At 41.4% G+C, this 18,620-nt stretch overlaps 1 protein-coding gene across 2 annotated transcripts in view; it reads right to left on the reverse strand.

Moving 5' to 3' along the window:
- csmd1a (CUB and Sushi multiple domains 1a) overlaps positions 1-18,620 on the reverse strand; it is a 384,251-nt gene that overhangs the window by 249,046 nt on the left and 116,585 nt on the right. For both annotated transcript variants that reach the window (XM_070970309.1, XM_070971096.1), the window contains exon 3: positions 6,354-6,466. In XM_070970309.1, coding sequence (XP_070826410.1) covers positions 6,354-6,466 — 113 coding nt within the window. The remainder of the gene's footprint in view (positions 1-6,353; positions 6,467-18,620) is intronic.

Raw genomic sequence — 18,620 nt, forward strand, 5'->3', positions numbered from 1 at the left:
TATGCTCACAGTGTCTGGATCTCCGGCTTTCTATTGCAAATTGTTATAATTAAAGGTATCTGTAATAACTGATCAAGCCCTCCAGTTTGTCTTTCAGCTTTCTGAAATTTTTTTGAAAAATTCCATTTTCTCCCTGCATACCCTTCACTATTACTATTTCAAAACTATGTTTGTCAGGTAAATTTCGGTTGTTGCACAGCCTGGTGAAGACAGTTTGACCTGTCACCGTCCTGTCAGCTCCGCAGGAGCTGCTGCTGACAGGACAGCTGCTTCTGAGGACAGCAACAGACAAACATCCACTGGAGTCTGTGGACTGAGCAGATGGATGCTTACAAGGCATGCGTTGCTTCGGAATTTCCAGTAAGAGTCTTCAGTGCAGGAATAATATGTAAAATTTAACCAACCAGCCAGCTAACCAGCCAACCAAGGAACTAACTACCTGACAAACCGATTAACAAAACTAAATGATTTATTCAGTGAGTGATTTGTTATTAAAAGTACTACATAATGGATAAATACAGCTATGAAATTATTACTTTAGTAGTATCTAAATTGACCTTGTATCTATAATAAGCAATGTAGCTGTTCATCATGGTTTTATCAGAAACTATTTTTAGTCTGCCAACATCCGATAGTTTATATCCATATTATGTCACAACTCCTATCTACAGCTGTGCAATTTTCTGCAATGGCTATTTGCAGCCCTCTGAGATTCAGTAAGGCGAAACTCTGTGAAATAAAAGCACCACTAAGAAAACTATCTGGCTAGCGGCATCGGAAAAAACTCCAGATGAATAAATCTTTCTTATGTGTAACATCATGTCTAAGGACCCAAAATCCCCGAGCAGGAGGCTGCGATCTTTTTGCATCTCGTCCAATGGTTGGTGGCTACAGGGCTCTCGCCACAGTCTGTGCAAAGCCTTGCATCAAGTCAGCAAGATTTGGAAGCTCCTAGAAGTGTTCCTAATGGATTCTACACCAGTCTACACAGCAGAGTGGGGGAGAGAGGGAGTGTGGGAGAGACAGAGGGGGAGAGAGGGAGAGAGAGAGAGAGAGAGAGAGAGACACGGTGGAAATGCCAGCACCAAAGGGGATGAACTTCCTGCAATTTTACAGATACACACACATTCAGGCACAGGCACTCATACATTACATGTTGTAATGCAGTGTAAAAGTGATACCCCATAATAACCCATACATGATGACATGGTGAGAACTGCCCTAACAACAAGGAATGAGAAAAACAAAAATACCCGTGACTTGCAACACATGCACTGGAACACACACACTTACACCCACACACACACACAAAATCCCTGTACTGCTTTTCCACAGGGGTCCCTATGTAATCTCCAATAGTCATGTATGCATGTGTGCACATATTTTGTGTTTTGTGTATGTATGCACCTGTGCGTGTGTGTGCATGCTGTGTGTGCTGTGTGTGTGCACGTGTGTTTAATGTGCAGAGTCCCTTTAAAGGGTTTCCAAGTCGTGTTTTTCACAGAAGTCCCTCAACTGGAGAGGAAACTCTGCAGCTAGCCTAGGGACTGAAAAATGCACACTTGGCCTCTTTCTCTCACAGTGTGTGTGCGTGTGTGTGTGTGTGCTTGGAGAGAGTGGGTGTGAGAGGTTGAGACTTTGAAGATGACATTTTAACTTTGTCTTAGAGTTAAAGGTGGTGCTGGGAGTCGATAATCTCACTTACCCTCTCTCTCTCTCTCTCTCTCTCTCTCTCTCTTTCTCTCTCTCGCTCTCTCTCTCTCTCTCTAACACACACACACACACACACACGTGCAAACACACTGTTCAGCTGTTGCGGTGTATATTGTACAGAATCATCAACAGTTTATAATGAATAGGCTTTGTTAATTAGAGCATTTCTGCTATATTCTCAGTCAAGATGTTAAATGAGAATTGTTAAAACATCTTTTCTCCTGAAAATAATTAGTTTTATGGTCATTTGTCGACTTAAGCAGCATTTACCCATTAAAAATACATTAGTTAATGAAATGAGATGCACCAGTTCTTCATTTGGTACATATTTAATCTTCATCATCATGTAGTATTTATATTGAATTATATATCCAGAATAGTTTTCAACAATGAGATGTGTCATTAAGGTTGAACCTGTGAACCCAGTTAAAATATACTGTTTATTTTATACCATGGCAGCCATAAGCCCCACAGCTGCACTGACATCAGTTTCCCAACTAGCCATATTAATTCATTAACATGAGGTAAATCTGAGAAAAGCCAGTTTTGTTTTTGTCTTTTTTTGTTCAGGACAGTTGTATCCACCAGGCGTCTTCTTACAGGTAGCAGCACTTAACGAATGCTCCGGGGAAGTGCTGCTAGTGCTCCTTGTTGCTAAGCGACAATGGCAAACTCATTTGAGGCAAGGCAATCTTTCACGAAAAGTTTAAAAATTTATAACTTTTAGCATGTGGCGCCACGACTGCTAAACACATGCTAAGCTCCCAGCTCCAGCAGGACTGTGCACCAGGGCATCTTTTCCATCTGACAACCACCATCGTGGTGAGAGGGTCGGGGTGGACACACGACTCCAGGCTCCATCGATACTGTCTCCAACAAATCCACAGCTATGGCTGCAGGTCTGACTCATGACGACACAGCTGTGAAAGCTCACTGACTGATTCCTAAACACAAGTCCTCCATCCGATGCATCTGAATACAAAACACCATCAGAACACCATCTCTCTTGTAAAAGATGAGTGGAGCACTTCAGATTCTTTCTTTTTAAGATGATGATGATGATGATGATGGTGATGACACATCAGATCTCTTGAATAATGTCGTGTTGGTGGAGACAAGATAGTAGAAATACAGACCGATACAAAACTCCTTCTCTGTGTATTTACCCCTTCCTCATCTTCCTCGCCAGCTGTGTCTACACCTCTTTCTCTCTCTCTATCTATCGGTCTGTCTGTCTCTCCCTCTGCTTCAGGGGAAATTAATTGATCATTATCTTGTCTCACTGAGCTGGTTTGCAAACTTGCATTTTTATCAGCAATGCCTTGCTTTCCACCACTTACAGCTTCATTTGACTCCCCCTCCCTCTCTCTTTCTGTCTCTCTACACATCCCTCTCTCAGGCAACTGGGGTCTTATCAGTTAGCTATGTGTTCAGACTTATAGTTCAATTTGGTTTCCTTTAATAAAAGGATAGAACAGAGAAAGATTTGTTAACAGGCCTGGCTGTGTGAACAGAAAGAAGCTGACAGACAGATAGGGGGGACAGGTTGTTAAGGCCAATAAAAGAGACGGGGCCGAATAGATTCTTTGTTAGTGTGAATTACTTTAAATGAACAGGAGCAGAGAAATAGTCAGGGGGAGGATGACAAGGAGGAAAAGAAAAAAGGTGTGGGAGAGAAACAGAAAAGGTAACGGTGGGGAGGAGAAGAGATTTTCTAACGATTTCGAAATCATATTTTCTTCATTGCTACATGTTTAAATCAGCTCACGCAGAGCTCAGTGAAGTGCTTTTTTTACATCATCTGGAAATGAGTTTGCAGCATGAAGTCACAGCACTGACGGAGACAACAGCTGAAATACAAGGACCCAAACATTAACGATAGTGACAGAAAAACATCAACAGTAAGCCACAGTAGGAAGCGCTTTTCAGGGGACGGTTTTAAACGTTGTAACAAAAGCGGACAACGTGTCTTCAGGGAAAAGTCCTTATCAAAAACAGTAATAAAAACACTAAAAGAGCTGAGATGTTTGTTCAGTTTGAAACAGGGAGAACAAAACTACGAACAACAGATTTCTTTGAAGATGACAGACACTAAGGGGACGTGTCACTTCAGCGATTAGTTGACGACAACGTTGTCTGACTGAATGCAAATGTCCACCTCCGGGACCAGCGGAGAGAGCCCACGTGGACTCGGCCATGTACCCTGATGTGCTCACCATTATCTTGTTAAGTCTGCGAGGGCGCTGAGCCGCAATGGGAGAAGAACGTGGTGTGTTTGGTTATGAATTGAATGTTATGAATTCAAGTTCCTACTATGATCAGTTTTTAACAGTATTGACATGAGCAATTTATGCAAGACATGTGCAGGGTCTCCTGCTTTACATGGCATAACAGAGACAGAGGCTAAAGGCTAAATCAAAGAGCTTAAAGGCTGAGCTGCACAATAAAAATGTCTGAACTCGAAGAACATTAAAATCTTCACAGTCAGATTCCTCTCATTGTAGGTGATGTCAGTATTTTTGGCCTTTTTTGGGGGGGGGGGGGGTCAGGCATTCAAAATTTGAATAGTGGATCTGCTTTGGATTCAGTCAGACTTATTTAAGTCACAGAGGTGCTTCTTCTCACATTGTTTAAAATCTTTTTTTTCTGAGTCAAGCTTTGGATTGACCAACTTGAGAAAACGGGGTTTGGCTGGTAAGTCAAAAAGTCAGGACTAGGTTGGTATTAGTGGTCTTGAATCAAGTCAATAGGAATATTTGAGAGTCATCTTTACAATGCGGTTTAAGCTGCAGCGTTAGTAGCACTCCCTAAAATCTCTCAGAAATGGTCTGGCAATTTGAGATGCGCAACTGATTAATATCTGATCTCTATTACACATGCAATTACCTTTTCAATGCACAATGACTTACGGGCAACAAGGATATGGTGTGTCTTTTGAGTAACGCAATCCTTTGAACAATGCAACTAAATTGACTTTGCAGCAGGACCATAGTGTTGCAGTGTCACAGTGTATCTTCCCTCTCATACCATGGGACGACATCTATATTGAGTTAAATCAGTGGTATACATCTATTTTTATTCACTGTTTCATCTTTCTTTCTTTCGCTTTCTATTTGCCAGTGTTGTCACCAATGTTCACTCTCTTATATTTGTTTTAGCTTTCAATAAACTCCAGTAACACAGGCGTAAAGATAAAGCAGACAGCTTACCAGTTTGCTGGAGCTTGCACATCTCAGGACTGATCACATAACTGATGACAGATCTTACATACGCAACAAACCAAAGCATTTAATAAATAATGCCATGTTTTGATATGTGTATGCTATTTTCCCTTTACACACACACCGTCATTCAGCCCAACAAACACATATGTTGTCATTTAATGCAGAAGCACACAGTTGAGGACATCAATGCAAAACGAAGCAACATAGACAAAAATACATTAGCAGAACGACCTGTCAGTTATACACACACACACACACACACACACACACACACACACACACACACACACACACACACGCGCGGATACAATCACTCCTTAGGCAACAAATACACTTAAGGGTCCCCACAGAAACGATGGAAACGGAAAACACAGAGACAAAGTACTTCCTGGAAAAAGGTTTAATATGACTGTCAGGTTTGCTTTCAACATACCCAAACACACACATCCAGGGATGTACGCACGCAACAATATACAGTATACACAGACAGAGTAAGATAAAGGTGAAACACACATGCACACAAGCATGCACACACACACAGAGAGACACACACACAGGGGAGTAAGTGTGTGTATCCGGTCTCTTGAGTTTGTCTTTGATATTTAGAGTTCATGATTCATAGATGAACTCTTATGCAAGCCTAATGGAACATTCTGTGTGTGTGTGTGTGTGTGTGTGTGTATGAGAGAGAGAGAGAGAGAGAGAGAGAGAGAGAGTGTGTGTGTGTGTGTGCATCTTCAAAAGGTCAGGCTAAGCATTTGTGTCACATCTCAACAGGCACGCAGACATGGAAAAGTCTTGTATACCACGTTCATGCACATGTAAGACACACAGCGAAACAACAAGCAGCCAGGAAGCGAACACAACAAGCAGTGATGTGACCATGGAGCTCTCAATGTAGAAATAAGCATACCGAACAACAGCTCTGGGCTGCAAGTCAAGTCACCCACACACAGCTATTAACATGAACAGTTCATTTCTTAAATCAGAGTAGGGATCAGCTGTTCAGCTTCACCCCGAGTCCAGAAAAACTGTCTGCTTGTGCATCACTGCTCGTTCATTTTGATAAAAAGAAGAATAAATGCACACACACAGTCTGTAAAAAACTTTGTCACTTCTGACCCTAAACAAACAGCATCTGATTCACATGAAGGCGAAGAATGCTGATTTAGGCGATGATAAGACGGACGGCCTGAGTTATGTACCTTCTAATCAACATCCAACCATGTCATCATCCTGTCGATTGGGTACTTTCTAATAAATTAAATAATATTTCTCTAGTACAGTGCTCAATGTGAAGACTTTATATGCAAAGTTTATGTAAAGTTCACTATTATTCGCACAAAATTTTCCAAAACACTTCCGTCACTTTGCAGGGAAAATTTGACATCACCATGCACACTCACACCGTCTTACCTTCGTATACAGCTTTGAAGCCCTGTGCACTGACGGCAAAGTCTGTGGTAAACCACAAGGCCAATATAGATCCACTGCTGACTATAGGCGAAGGCAGCATGAATCCTGACAACCTGGAAAACAGAAAGAAATGTTCTAAAAAAAATTCATCTCTGAAACACAGCAAGACAGTTTACTGTTGACGTCTGAAAGCAAACAATACGGCAACATCAAACCTGAGAGCTTGAAACACGGAAAAATAAATATGTGACAAAAATACAATTAGTGTGTTCAGTGTTGATCCTGTTGATGTGGTTAAGACCCCCAGCCCTGAAGCCATGAAGACCCCTGTTGGAGAGTAAATCCCTCAAAGATCTTCTTGTTTGTGTTTTCCTTGCTCCTCAGGTTTCCTGCTGTCTACTTCACTGAATAAAAGGAGAGTGAAGGGAGGGATTTTTCCCATCTCTAAAAATGAATTGGATGAATGTGATACATCATTGAGCTACAGTGCACAAGATCCACACTTCATGATAAGAAAATAAAAATATACAGAATGACAGGAAAAGCCAAGTGTTGTTTGACTGATACAGTGAGGTGAGCTCTTAATTACACAAGGCTGTGCTGAAACAGCCCCTCCAGACTGAACTGAGAGGTGACGGTGGAAAGAGCTGGCAATGAAAGAGATAGACAGTTTATTGACTTGCCTAAATAATGCAGATGAAAATTGTTTATATAATAAAGAAACATTTATACAACAGAGAAACTAATATCATCAAATAATTTCAAGGTGAGCTCAATAACCGAACTTGCTGCACTTTTGACAGGGATGCAATCGACAAAGATGCATCTATAGCTCCACAAATTCTAACTAGTATAAATACAGTGGAGCTAAAGTTGTGTGCGGCACAAAGTGCAGCCAAAAAGAGGAGAGCATCCAGTTTGATGACCTCAGGACTGCATTTTTGCATTTAGCAATGATACAGTTCTAGTCAGACCATGACCTGCGGTACTCAACGGGTGGTTTTTGCAGCCAAGGGTTAATGGTTAAGATAAGGATAATCACCTCCATGACTGTTGCTGCCCCAGATGATGCACTTCAGGTATTTCGGAGTCTTGATAGCAAAGCTCTCAATTTACCAGTTATGTCCCAATCCTTACTGGAGTTTCTGGTGAGCTCTGAGTTCAGTCAGAGGCTGAGCTGAATAAAAACACACAGATGCACTCCTATCCACATGGTTGGTGCATTCATTGCCAGCTAGCAAAGGTTTTTACAAAATAAAAATACCTGCTTGTAGAATTGAAACTGAATTACCAACCTTTCAATTATGTACATAAACAACTACAAAGTGGTAATGTACTGTTTCCATTTGTGTTAGACTCGTTATAGCTATAGTACAGCTTAGCCCCATCAACTTTTATTTGCTATTTTCAAGAGCAGTAGTTCTAGGTACAGCCACAAAGTGTCACTTTTGATGATCTTTTACAGGTGATGGGGCTCTGCTAGCTTCATCAAATCATGACCCCCAGTGCACACTGGGCCGGTTTGCAGCTGAGGGTGAATGGTTGGTACTGTATGAGGATTAGCTTCGCCAAATCTGAGGCCACAGTGCTCTGCTTGATATGGTGGATTGCCCCCTCTGGGTTGGGAGCAGGTTGAGACCCCAAAAGAAGGTAAAGTTCTCATGCTCCCAGCAGATCTACAGTGCGCCATAATCCTCGCTCTAAAGCTGTGGGTGGTGAGAGTGAGAATGCACCTGCAATGGGCCAAAATACTTTCATGGGATGTCTGAGCTCTCTCAGGTATGTGAAGAGGGGCTCAGCTATTTAGAAGAAGCTCTGAGCAGAACCACTGCTTCTCAGTATTGAAAAGAGCCAGTTGAGGTGATCTGGGAATCTGATTGGAATGCCTGTGGATGCCTACCCCAAGTCCAACCGGGAGAAGACCTTGGGACAAACCAAAACCACCCTGGAGTATGTATTCAATGGGGTATATATTCAACCTGGCCTGGGAACACACGGATATCAACTAGGAAGAGCTGCAGAACGTGGTTGGGGACAAGGATACCTGGACTATCTTGCTTTTTCTACCTGACAAGCAGAGGCAACAGTACAAATGGACAGTTATTGTTTTGATTTATTATATGCATAATTGCATATGTAAATTTCATTATGCCACTGTTCAAGCAGAGTAGGAAATTAATGAGCATTTACTGAAACAATTTTATTTTTGTCCATGAAAGCGAGTAAACTGAAGTACTGAGTTGAGAATATATTTAAATCAGGAGAAGAGTTTTCCTTGGTTCACTATATACAAACAATGAAAGGGGCTGTGGCCCCTGAGAGAAGAGGGGAAAATAAAGGGGGCAAAGGGGAGACGTTAAAATAGGATGCAAGTGCAAAGGAAATCAAAGCAGTCTTGACAATGAGTCTGGTTTCTGTATTATTGGCAGTCATTTTGCACAATTCACTTTTCATCATTTGAAAAGTCAGCTAGGGTCAACAGAGGTGGAGTGGAGAGACACAAAAGGAAAGAATGAAAGTGGGAAAGTGGAAAAGAGGCAGACAAAAAAAAGGTTTGGAGAAAGAGAAAGAAAGCTGGACGGACCAAAAAGAGAGTAAAAGAGTAAGTCATTTAACGACGGAGGACAGTAAAAAGAGACAACGGTGAAAAATGAATTATTTTAATTCTCTGGCCTCAAAGCAAGGACACAAAGGACAGGCAAGAACAGATGAAAGGAGAGCATGAAAACTGACAAACAGAAAGAGGGATGGAGGGAAGAGAGGAGACAGGAAATGGAGGAAGGACAGAACGGAGAGGGACATGAGGTGTGTGGTGAGATGAGACAAGAGGAGGAAAGAGAAGCGAAAAGGAGGAGAAAGGCTCTGCTTCTTATTACTGTACGTGTAAATGAGATTCTTACTTTGCTTTGCCACGGTTGTGTCTGGCACCTCAAATGTATTTTTTTGCTCAGCTCTATGCACCGATTATTTGGGTTTTTAGATGTTTTTTGCGACTAAGCTTTCAGGTCCCAATGGCTAGACCAATCAAATGCTGTGCACTGGTTATACGGGTGGAGGGCGAGTCACGCTAATAATTTTACAGTGAGCCAATTTAAGAAACTTGCATTGAAATCTATGGTTGTTATTATTCATTACTCTCTATAAAACCTTTAGATTTTCCTTCTGATTTTGCATGTTTATGAAACTTTATCTTATTTGGCATAGTTCTACTACTGTTTAATTACTGTACCTGTTAACTAGATAGCTTGGATACAAGTTTAAAGTACTGTCAAAACGGTGTACATTTGTGGGTTAGAAATTCATTTCATTCAGTACCTTTTTCTAGTTGAAGTGATTTCAGTTGTTGTTCTGTATAATTGCAGATCATTTTAGCTAATTATACACTCAGCTGCCGGTTTATTAGGTACACCTTGCTAAAACTAATGCGGCAAGGTGATTCTGTTCTACCATCAAAACAAAATCAAATAGAAACACCTGTGAGTATAATAACACCTCTCTAACACAATTTCAACAAAGTTTTCACCTAAATGATGGTCAGGGTTGTTGCAGCACTGTTTTATTACACTGCAACCGAGTGCACATTGTGTTCATGGATGTCATAGCGCCATAAAGTCTCTGTTTATCTCTAACGTCCTATTAGTTAACACAAGATGAAGGCCAAAAGGTATGAGGTGACAGTTGCTGACTGCCATAATTTGATTCTGTGGATTGCATGTGACTGGCACTTTCTTTCATTGGTAGTGTGACCGTTGTCAGGTTTTTCAGGCTGTGTGCTGCATTTTCACAGCACCTTCTATTTTTCTCAAACAGTGAGAGAATTGCCTGGTCACAGGCTGTAATAAATCACCTTGGTGGCCCACGGGGGACAGCTGTTGCATTCTCACATGAATATTTCACCACCAGACAAATAAAATGTGAATAAAGTGAAAATTGGTATAACTAATTATTAGTAGCACACTTTGCTGCTTCATTTTTAATTTCATGGACATATGAATGCCCAAAGGCATTTTTGCTTTGGGCCAAGGTTAATTTTTGACACTGGTCAGAGAGTTAGAGAGAGGATGGCTGGGACTCTGACTGATCAAAGAGGTACTGAGCTACCCTGGCTGCTACTGAAATCTGCAGAGGTGAAACGGTTTGTGAACGACTTTCAACAAGCTAAAGATAAATATGATGAATCTTAAACAATCGCATTCATGAATGATATATACATAGTGGAAAAAAATGTCAGTTCAGTACAACATTCCATATATAGGCATATTTAAAGTTAGAAATCATCCAAATGTATACCTGAATCTAAATGGATGGTAGAAAACTCATACACAAATGCTATCACTTCCAATTTTTCTGTCTGTCTCTGGGAATAAAATGGTGCTGTGATTTGTGTTTCAAATGGAGGACTGACCGGGAGATAGATGAGAATTTATTCACACACACACACACACACACACACACACACACACACACACACACACACACACACACACACACACACACACACAGACTGTCAGTGAGTGAGTCAGTCAGTCAGTTAGTCAGTCAGGTAATGAGCATTAGCTCGTCTAGCTGTCACTGTACTGATGGGCCAATATGATTCTATATCCCTGTCTGTCTGTCTGTCTGTCTGTCTGTCTGTCTGTCTGTCTGTCTGTCTGTCTGTCTGTCTCTCTCTCTCTCTCCTCCTCCTCACTTCCCTGCTCTCTTTCCATCTTGCTCTCTCTCCCAATCACACTGATCCTGCGGCTGTTTGACATTTATGCAAAAATAAGCCAGCCGATTTAAGACTATGTGACCGTTTATCCAGTCGGTCAACTGTCCAACCAGCCAATCAGCTTATGTAATCAGACAGCCACTCAGAGGTTCCAGCCAGCCGGTCTTTACAGTCAACCGACCAACCAGCCAGCTTGCCTGTGTGTCTTTCTGCTGCTTCGTCCATCTGTCTGACTGCCCATCTGTATCTGCCTGTTTAACAGTCTATCTCTTGCTCGGCCTGCCAGTCTATCGGACTGCTGGCATGTCTGATGTTGACAGACTCTTATAATGCTGGGATTACTGTTTAGATTGGATGGGCGTACAGTAGGAAGGCATACCACAGTGCTGGAAAATAGCATCAGTGTATTGTCATTTCCATCACTTAGTGTAAACAAGGCTGTTACTCTAAATAATGCATTTGATACAGTTTGACAGCATTTCAGATTTGTACTAAATGAAAAGGGAGAACCATCAAATGTTGGTAAACCTGTATGACCCTCTATGGTATGATAACAAACATGTAACTCTCCATTTTATCTTTGACGTGTGTGCTTCTAACCTGGATAAGAGGGCCACGTGGTTTCTCTTTGTCTGTTTTAACTGTGTTTATTGTTCATATGTGATCACAGGTCTGCACAGGGTGTTATATTTTGAAAATTTACCGGCTTTCTATTACTTTCCTGCCTGACTTCCTGCCTGGCTCGATTTGCTCTGAGCAGCTTGGCACAGCCTCTGTCAAAAATAGTCTATGGATGCATTTTCAGCGGAGCAGAGCAAAGCCGCTTCTGATGTGCTTCCGCGGCGCACTTTGGCACACCTGGTGGAATCACAAGCATGGTCTGGAATGAATGTGATCAGCTCTTGAGAAATCTGCGGGTGACAATGCAGTCGCCCTCCTGTGGCACGACACTGTAAAGTCATTCAGCAGTAATATTCTCCCCTCCATCCTACCACTGTACATGTATCAATGTCAATAGCAGGTTGTACTGTCTGCTAGTTGATTAAAATAGGGCCCAGATTCCAGATACAGCCTTATTATTTATTCATTATTCATAGATAAAATTGTGAAGTAAAGTTATGTCTTTTTGTCTATTTATTGTCAAATATAGTGTCAGTTTGCTCCACAACTCTGCTCATCTACTAATTTCAATAGAAGATATTTAAAGCAATTCAATTTGCCATTGCCTTTCTTATCTGCAAATGTATACATCTATATCAAAGCCTGATGACTTTTAGCGTGTCCTTGCAGTCTTCTGGTAAATTTGGCTTACAAGTGGTCCACCAAGCAGAAAATTTCAAATAAAAAAATTCAGTAACTCGCTTAAGCGCTTAAGAGTCAGTTCAGACAGCTTTCTGCAGCTCACTGTATTTCAGTCAGTCAACCCATGTTTCTGACCTTGTCGCTCCCAACAGGGAGGGAGTGGGAAACAACGATACTAATTTCCCCTCTAGCGGAAGACAGACTCGGAGCCTGCAGTTGGATGCTGGGGTGCAAGTGGGGCTTATGCTACATGAACATCAGTAGTGGTGGTGGTGACAGCAGTAGCAGCTAGTGACAGCATACAGTAGCTTTCAGGTGAGTGATGTGGCAGCAGGCATGAAGTAAAAGCGTGAGCGGAGCACCGGCGGCTTACGCACATGCCATGATTAAAAGGGTGCGATTGATATATGTTGCAGTGAGAGGCGTATGTCATGCGTGTGAAGCGGTGGACTCAAGTTGGCTGCCTGAACTAGCTCGCAGGCTTCTTTTTAGGAGGATGAAGAGGAAATAGCAGATGAACCCGTTTCACAAACATAAATGTATGCTTGGTAAGTTTTTTCATAATCTCCAGACTGCACACAAGAATAAAAGACCCCGCCATCAAATTTTCAATCACAGGGCCAGAAAACGTCCAGGTAGCCTGTGCAATCAAACCTGCTAAGACACAACACATGAAAAATGCAACATTAAAGGGCCCGCAGAGGCTGCTGGTCTTCATGTCGCTGGTCTCGTTTGTTTATGTTAAGTAAACGACTGTCTCTAAATTAAAGTGGTATTGACCTATTGATGTTAAAATGTTGATCCCTCCTCTCTTCGCTTTAAGGATTTATGTTGATATAGACCAGTGCTGACTGAATGTATTGTGAAACACTTGTTCTGCGGGTCTCATGCACTGTTTTCTAGCGATGGCTGTGACAACCTGTATCAATCACACCAAAACAAGGCCAAATTAAGAGTGATGTTGGCAGTCTGGGGATTTTAACACCTCACAGGTAAAAAGACTGCCTGTGAACAGGCAGTTGTCAGTTGATATCCACTGGGCAACAGGGGAAATTCTGATAGGGGAAGTGAAAAACAGACTTATTCACTGACAAATATAATGTGTTTGACCGAGGCACTTGACCTCCGACTGATCTGATATAGGCGGAAAGACAGATGGCTGTGATGGCACAATCATATAGGTGTGCAATGACTTGGAAAGAAATAGACCAGATTTCCACTGTGCATGTCAGAGTAAGACTTTCCAGTGACTCATTATTTCCCAGGCTCCCAAAACCTAAAAATGATATTCTTTCATGGTTTGCTGATGTTGTTTTTCTACAAGTGCGAGCAGTCAACCTTCCACCAAAGTTGTTACTGCAAAAAATATGACTGAAAGCACTTTCAAATGCAATTCTGATGGTTTCAAGCTAGTTATGAGTCTCACGAGATTTATTTGCAAAATTAATTTGAATTTCCCCAGAAAAATAATCAGACATACTGTTTCTTCAAACCACCTGGGTTTCCTAGGTATTCCACTACTGTAAAAAAATCATCAAATGCAGTTACTCTGCCTACTGAAAGACCTTCACAGCTTTGGGCTACCGTTGCAAAACTTGAATTTCACATAACACGGGCCCAGTAAAATCCATGACCATGAAAACCTTACGTCCATGACAAGCATAAATAAACCATTAAAAATTTGTAAAACATCGCCGTCAACTCACTTCTTACCAGAAAAGCTGACTTTTTGAGAGATAGCACCCATTTATATCTTTGGTTCTTTACATATCTACTGGCTCTGACATCTAGAAAAACAATCTGTCTCACACAAACCAGATACATGCCCAATGTGGGCTCATAAAACAAATATTACAATTCTCCATCTTGCAGAGCATTGAGCTTCTTCTTGCCAACACCAGATACACCTCACACCTTTACAGTAGATGTATGTTTCTGGCTGAAACTATTTGTTTCAACCTGTCATTGTGGGAGTGCAATCCATTTTTTCAGTCCGGTCTGGTGGAACACTAGTCTATCAGTGACACAACACAGCTCAGAGTAAATGGGTAGACAAGAAGCTCTTGTTGTGGAGAAGACAGACGAAGAGAGAAAGAAAAGACGGTGAGCGGATGATGGATGAAATCTTGAAAAGAAGTGAATGTGCTGAAAACAACGCACCTAATTTTCTCAGTGGGGAAGATTTTTGTGAACATTTAAAAGAGAAATGGCAGAAAACAGGATAGGGACATGGACAGTGTTATGTAAAGTAGATTTGTTTTAAATCATAGGCCTAGTTGGCAGTGGTTCCTGTACAAACTGTAGACAATATGTTGGGGAAAACTGAGTGGTACAAATCTGTAAACACTGGTGGTATAAATCTCTGGTTTCACAGGGCTCTGAATTTTTTTGGAATTTGTGAAGCTGGATAGAGACACACTAAACATTCAGAGGTTCTTTTCTCTCTATGTGCTGCTGAAGTACAAAAAAGAAGAGAATGGCCTTAGGCAAGATGGGCATTTTTCCTTTTTTAGTTTCCCTCTGTGTTAACGCTTAATACTTATAACAGCGATTTGAAATCTTTGTAACTATAACTTAAAGCCATACTGGATGATTTTTTTTTTTAAATGCATGGGGCCAAAACTAAACACAAAGAAGCTGGGTTGTTGGAGATATGAGGTTTAAATCCAATGCAAAAAGAAAATAATGTGGTAAATGTCTCATTTTCCGTCCACTCGTTATGTGCAACGCTTTAAGAAGATGTTAAGTTGTATTTATGGTTAATTAGTTCTCTAGCTAATTGTAGACCCCTGGCTATGAAACAATTTGACTACCCAGGGCTAGCGTCTGTAGCCTTGAGCTAACTTTTTTAAACAACACTTTTAAAGACTCCATTCAAAAGTATTATTGAGATGTTTAATACGGTTTCTTTCATCTGCTTTGAGGAGGAGAGGAGAGAAGAGGAGACAGAGCTCCAGACTAATTTTTTCATGAGAGTCCAGGAACATCCCCAAAAAAACTATTTTAAACATCCTGAAGTGAATGTAAAAAGCCATCCCAAAGTCAAAACGTTTCTTTACTTTGTTATTATAACCTACAGTTAGTCACACAGTTTCTGTAAAGCACTGTGTAAACTGTATACACTTTTTGCTATCAAAGTATAACCACCTGCAGTGGTTCGCTTCATTAGCTGATAGCTCTGTTGGTTCTATTAGCTCAGTTAGCTCGATTAACTCTGTTAGCTGTTAGCTCCGTTAGCCAGGCCACCACAGGACACTGGTGCAGCTAACAGCTAACTCTAGCTCTCCTGACGATTTCAACACAGGTAAATTGTTGACAACATAGCATTGTCAGGGAAAAGTAGAGTGTTTCCTCCATCAAGAGGGAGCTTATTGCGTCCTTTCGAATTTTAATGCATCAGAGATGCAGGATGCCTACCTAATGTCACCCCAAATAAAAAGAGAATCACAGAATTAACTGCAAAAACATGTCATAACAACTACAATAAAAGCATGAGAAGATGCGCTCCTTTGTAGTTAGCACTTGGTACACTTACTTAGACATATATATATACATACATACAAAAATCCCAGGACGACAGAACGCCGTTAGTCTCGAGCCCTGAGAGAGGAGAAGTAGGAATAGAGATTTTAAGAGAGATTTGTTTTCACAGGTTTGAGCACATTTCATGCAGACAAACAGAAAGACAGACAACAAGATCTAATTCTAAAGAGGAATTACAGTCTTTTTGCCTCTGAGAGTTCATGTTACCCACTGAGATACATAAACCTATCCACACACACACACACACGCACACACAAACGGGAAAGACACAGGAAGCGAGAAGTACACAGGATCACACAGATCTACATGGCAGAGCGGCTGCAGTGTTGTGAGGAGTTGAGTGCCTTGCTCAAGGGCAGTCTGACACTGGGTGGCATTTGATTTGTGCGATAAGAGGGTAAGAACCCCGCCGAGTCTCTGGTGTCCCCAAGCAACAACCTGCTGTGCAATCACCTTATATTTACACCGGGAACCCCACCCGCCCCCACAGAGTCTGTCAAGCTGCCTGTCTATCAGAGCGGGACTACGGAGGCCTGTGTGTGTGTGTGTGTGTGTGTGTGTGTGTGTGTGTGTGTGTGTGTGTGTGTGTGTGTGTGTGTGTGTATACATTTGTGTATTTTTCCACATGAAATCACTAAATTAACAGAGAAAATGCACTGTTTTTAGGCCTGATCTGACTGCTTCGAAGCTCTTGCTGTTGCCATGGTAATCAACGTCCAAGTCAGTATTCAAATGCTACAGGGTTGTTTGTTGTTTTGTTTTGTTTTTGTTTTGATTTTAAGAGGAAGGACACATTGCATTGGCTGCGATGAAAATGAGGCAAAAGACTGATGAAAAGTGAGAAGTGAAGCTCCTCTATGGCGTTTAATTTGTTTCAAAAGGCGCACACATGAAAAACAGGCACCTGCACGTGAGTCTGTGAGCGGAAAAGCATCCTCACGGGGGGACGTTTCTGTTCCGTGTGCACAAAACCAGGGCTGTGATGAGCATGAGCTCCACCCTGCTTATGCGCTCGCTCAACACTCATCAAGATGACTTTGGAGAAGTTGGAGGCAGGAATGGAACAGACAGTAGCTGATGTCTCTCCTCCTGTCCTCATTTGACTCATAGTTACAATATTAGCAAAGTGTATCCGTAACCACCGACCACAAGTTTGAGGAAAGTTATGACAGCTTGAGTGCCCACCCCACCTCACCACCCCAAAGCTTCAAATATACATGGCTAATTCTCCCAGAAGCGGACAGCCTTGTTATTTGCACACTTATTTACTTCATTTTATTTACTCAAATAATACATAAACAATCTGCAGCATATCTACTTACATCTTGTACAACAATCCCTTTCCAAAGTGAAGCTTTTAAAAAGGAGGCATTGGGGACTGATTAAAAGGACAATGAGCTCTATATTGATCTGAGTTTCATTCAACACAACACAAATGAGGGAATTAGGGGAAGTTGTGTTTCATCTAAATGGCACTATATTGTACTTCATTTATCATAAGCCTTGAATGGTATTCAGAAGAATGCAAAGCCAAGGTCAAAATAAATGTGGATATTGCACATCAACAATATGCTTCAAAATCTTGAAAATGGTTGCAAAATAAGCATTTGGTGTTTGTTTTGCTGACACTGAGATGAAGGTATATTTAATAAGACTGGAGCCTTAAAAAAAAGAGAAAAACGAAAAAAGCTGTATTTCGTTTGCTTTGAACTTTCTTGTCAGGATTTCCAGTAGCTTTCTGTGATTTGCAAGATGCTAATTATCACAGGAAAGTACTATATACATCTCTTTCTCAATGACACATGGTTAAAGTTTGAGCACACATCATACTCCTGTTGAATGAAATAAATGGTGCCTCAGTATCTTTCAGTCTCCTGACTTGCAATTTGCACCAATTATTACGATTATATTGTAAAAAATAGCCTGCATTAAAATTGCAAATTGCTTTGCAATTTTTGAGAAAAGTCAACTTAATTTTAGGTCACAATAGGTACAAAAAAGCTCCACAAAATCCCAGAGGGACCAATTTGTCTGAGCTGTGGTAAGGAACAGGAGCAGGGCAGCTGGATATTGTGAGTAGGCAGCTGGCACGGAGCCACATCTCACTGGGTCGTAGACCAGTGTTTTTCTATCTGTGAATCTGGCCCTAACATGGGTCACTGGTTGCTTCAAGTGGGCCCTCACAAGATGATGTTTTATTAAATGGGGATCTCAGGTTGAAACAATGAGGTTGCAAAAGGGGGTCCCATGTGATACTGTAAAAGCACTGATTTGCTCCTAGATGGCAAGATGAGGGAGTACATTTAGTCACCGGACCATAAAGAAAGCAGCAGTGTGACTTAAATATGAAGCCGTGCTGTTGAGAAAATTTTGTCCAGTTACCACAACAGAAAACATGTCACTTGATCTGAAAGTCAGCTTTGTCCTTTACCTGCAGTGTAACATCTCTGTGCCTGGTTCCATGGGAAACACTACAAAAACTCAAAAATATAGAATTTCCACTAACCATGACCAGGAGGCATACAAGTTCAAAAGTGGCAACAGCGGTTTAACTGCCCTTTCTGCCTAGCAGCAGCAGCGTCAGCAAAGGTTTGTGGGTATCCAGACTGCTGGCTGTCAGCCAAGACTCGGCCCTTCACACTAAAGCTCTGTGTGTCTCTGCTTCTCACACAAACACAAACTCTTGTGTGCTCTTGTTTTCTAGTCTTCCG

The sequence above is a fragment of the Chaetodon trifascialis genome, chromosome 1 (genome assembly GCF_039877785.1).
Source record: "Chaetodon trifascialis isolate fChaTrf1 chromosome 1, fChaTrf1.hap1, whole genome shotgun sequence".
Classification (NCBI taxonomy): Eukaryota; Metazoa; Chordata; class Actinopteri; order Chaetodontiformes; family Chaetodontidae; genus Chaetodon; species Chaetodon trifascialis.